The following is a 1,929-nucleotide window of genomic DNA, read 5'->3' as shown; positions in this document are numbered from 1 at the left end:
CACTCTGTGCACCGAGTTACGCGTCGAGCCATTTCAGGTCCGTGGCAGCCCACAGGGTCTGTAGGGAAACTGTGCAGGGCCTGAGATTTAGGAAGCAGCATTGACTTGGACCTGCAGATGATGAGACGCTTCCTGGTGGGGGTGGAGCTAGACATGAGAAATGGGGAAACATGGTGCGTCGTTAATTAGGCCCTGCAGAGGAATTCTCGCCTCTGTGGAGAGCTGCCCTGGTGGGAGGCGAAGCAACTAAGAGATGATCAGAAAGACGCTGCCGCTTACCGTAGTTTTGCTTTGTAGGGAATATTAATTTTTTTTATAAACTCTGAAAGAAAGGTAGGTATAGATAGTACTGCAGTTTTTTCTCTGAAAGAAAATGAAAACAGGAAGCAAAATTAACTAATGATAAAAAGGAATACTACCAAAAAAAAAACCTTTGTGGGTTTTATCATACTCAGAAGCTGCATACACTGAACGAACCAGAATAGCTACTTTAGAAGAAATGTCTCAAAAGCTGGAATATCAGGAGTGCAAAGTCCAGTTCAGAGCATGCCCTGTCATCTACGGGTGGATGGAGCTCAGAGGTGGGTCACTGCAAGTTGGACTTGAGTGAGGACACCAGCAAGGATGAAATGAAACATGGGGTACTGAAACATCTCTGCTTAGAACCAGTGGAAACGGTGCCAGGATCATAAAAATTCGGACAGATGTGGAGCTTGGAAAGATAATGAGTGCAACCAGAAGGTTCTCAGGTCCCTCCTCCTGTTACAGGAAGACCTGCCTAGGTATCTGTTTGGAGTTAGCCTGGGAGGGAGATCACCTTTAAAGGGCAAAGAATAATCCACACCTGGTAGCCAAGAGCAATCAGGCAGAGGAGAACATGAAGTGGAGCTTCCTGGAGTCAACATAAATGTCTTAAGTATAATAGATTAGTTCACAATGTTAAATGAAATTGTGTAAATTTATAGGACATATAAGAAAAGTTTATATGTCCTATGAAAAAAATGCCACTTTTTCTTCCTGGTTACCAGTTAGGAGTATGGCAGGGACGACGAGATGGGTTTTGTTGGTAAGGTGAGATGATGTGATGATGTCCATAGAAGGCTGAGTATTTAGGTATGAGCTGGTCATACCACCCTGCAGCTAAACCAAAGCAAGCTTTCCAGCCAATTTACACTTTTCATAAAAGTGCCCAGTGCCTGGAGAAGTCTAATCATAGAGACAAAAGGTTAAATGGTGGTTGCCAGGCTTGGGGAAGGGAAAAACTGGAGACTTACTGTTTGAGTATGAAATTTCACTTTTGCAAGAGGAAATGTGTTTGGAGGTGATGGTCAGGGCTGTATAACAATACAGCTGTACCTAATACCACTGAATGGTACACTTAATACCACCTAACAGTACACTTAATATCACCGAACTCTATGCTTAATACCACCGAACTCTACACTTAACACCACCGAACTCTACACCGAACTCTACACTTAATACCACCGAACTCTACACTTAACACCACCGAACTCTACACTTAACACTACCGAACGGTACACTTAATACCACCGAACTCTACGCTTAATACCACCGAACTCTACGCTTAATACCACTGAACTCTACACTTAATACCACTGAACTCTACACTTAACACCACTGAACTCTACACTTAACACCACTGAACGGTACACTTAATACCACTGAATGGTACACTTAATACCACTGAACTCTACACTTAATGCCACTGACTTAATACCACTGAACTCTACACTTAATACCACCAAACGGTACACTTAATACCACTGAATGCTATACTTAATACCACTGAGCTCTACACTTAATACCAATGAATGGTACACTTAATACCACTGAACTGCACACTTAATGGTTAAGAAAGTAAATTTTATATGTATTCTACCACAATTTTTTTTTTTTTTTTTTTTT

General features: G+C 41.9%; 1 protein-coding gene and 1 long non-coding RNA gene across 2 annotated transcripts in view; one reads left to right on the top strand and one right to left on the bottom strand.

The window, feature by feature from the left end:
* Positions 1-1,372: 1,372 nt before the first annotated feature.
* Positions 1,373-1,813, bottom strand: LOC108295571. The gene is made up of 3 exons (XR_001821449.1): positions 1,772-1,813; positions 1,467-1,714; positions 1,373-1,388 (listed from the first exon to the last, which is right to left on the bottom strand). It is a non-coding gene; the product is annotated as an uncharacterized LOC108295571 (long non-coding RNA).
* An 18-nt stretch (positions 1,814-1,831) lies between these two features.
* The window catches only part of LOC108294928 (protein regulator of cytokinesis 1-like), an 8,022-nt gene continuing 7,924 nt past the window's right edge, over positions 1,832-1,929 (top strand). Inside the window, exon 1 of the mRNA XM_017516944.1 lies at positions 1,832-1,838. Coding sequence (XP_017372433.1) covers positions 1,832-1,838 — 7 coding nt within the window. The remainder of the gene's footprint in view (positions 1,839-1,929) is intronic.

The sequence above is a fragment of the Cebus imitator genome, unplaced genomic scaffold (assembly GCF_001604975.1).
Source record: "Cebus imitator isolate Cc_AM_T3 unplaced genomic scaffold, Cebus_imitator-1.0 Scaffold19, whole genome shotgun sequence".
Taxonomy (NCBI): Eukaryota; Metazoa; Chordata; class Mammalia; order Primates; family Cebidae; genus Cebus; species Cebus imitator.
This window is presented reverse-complemented; position numbering and strand designations above follow the sequence as displayed.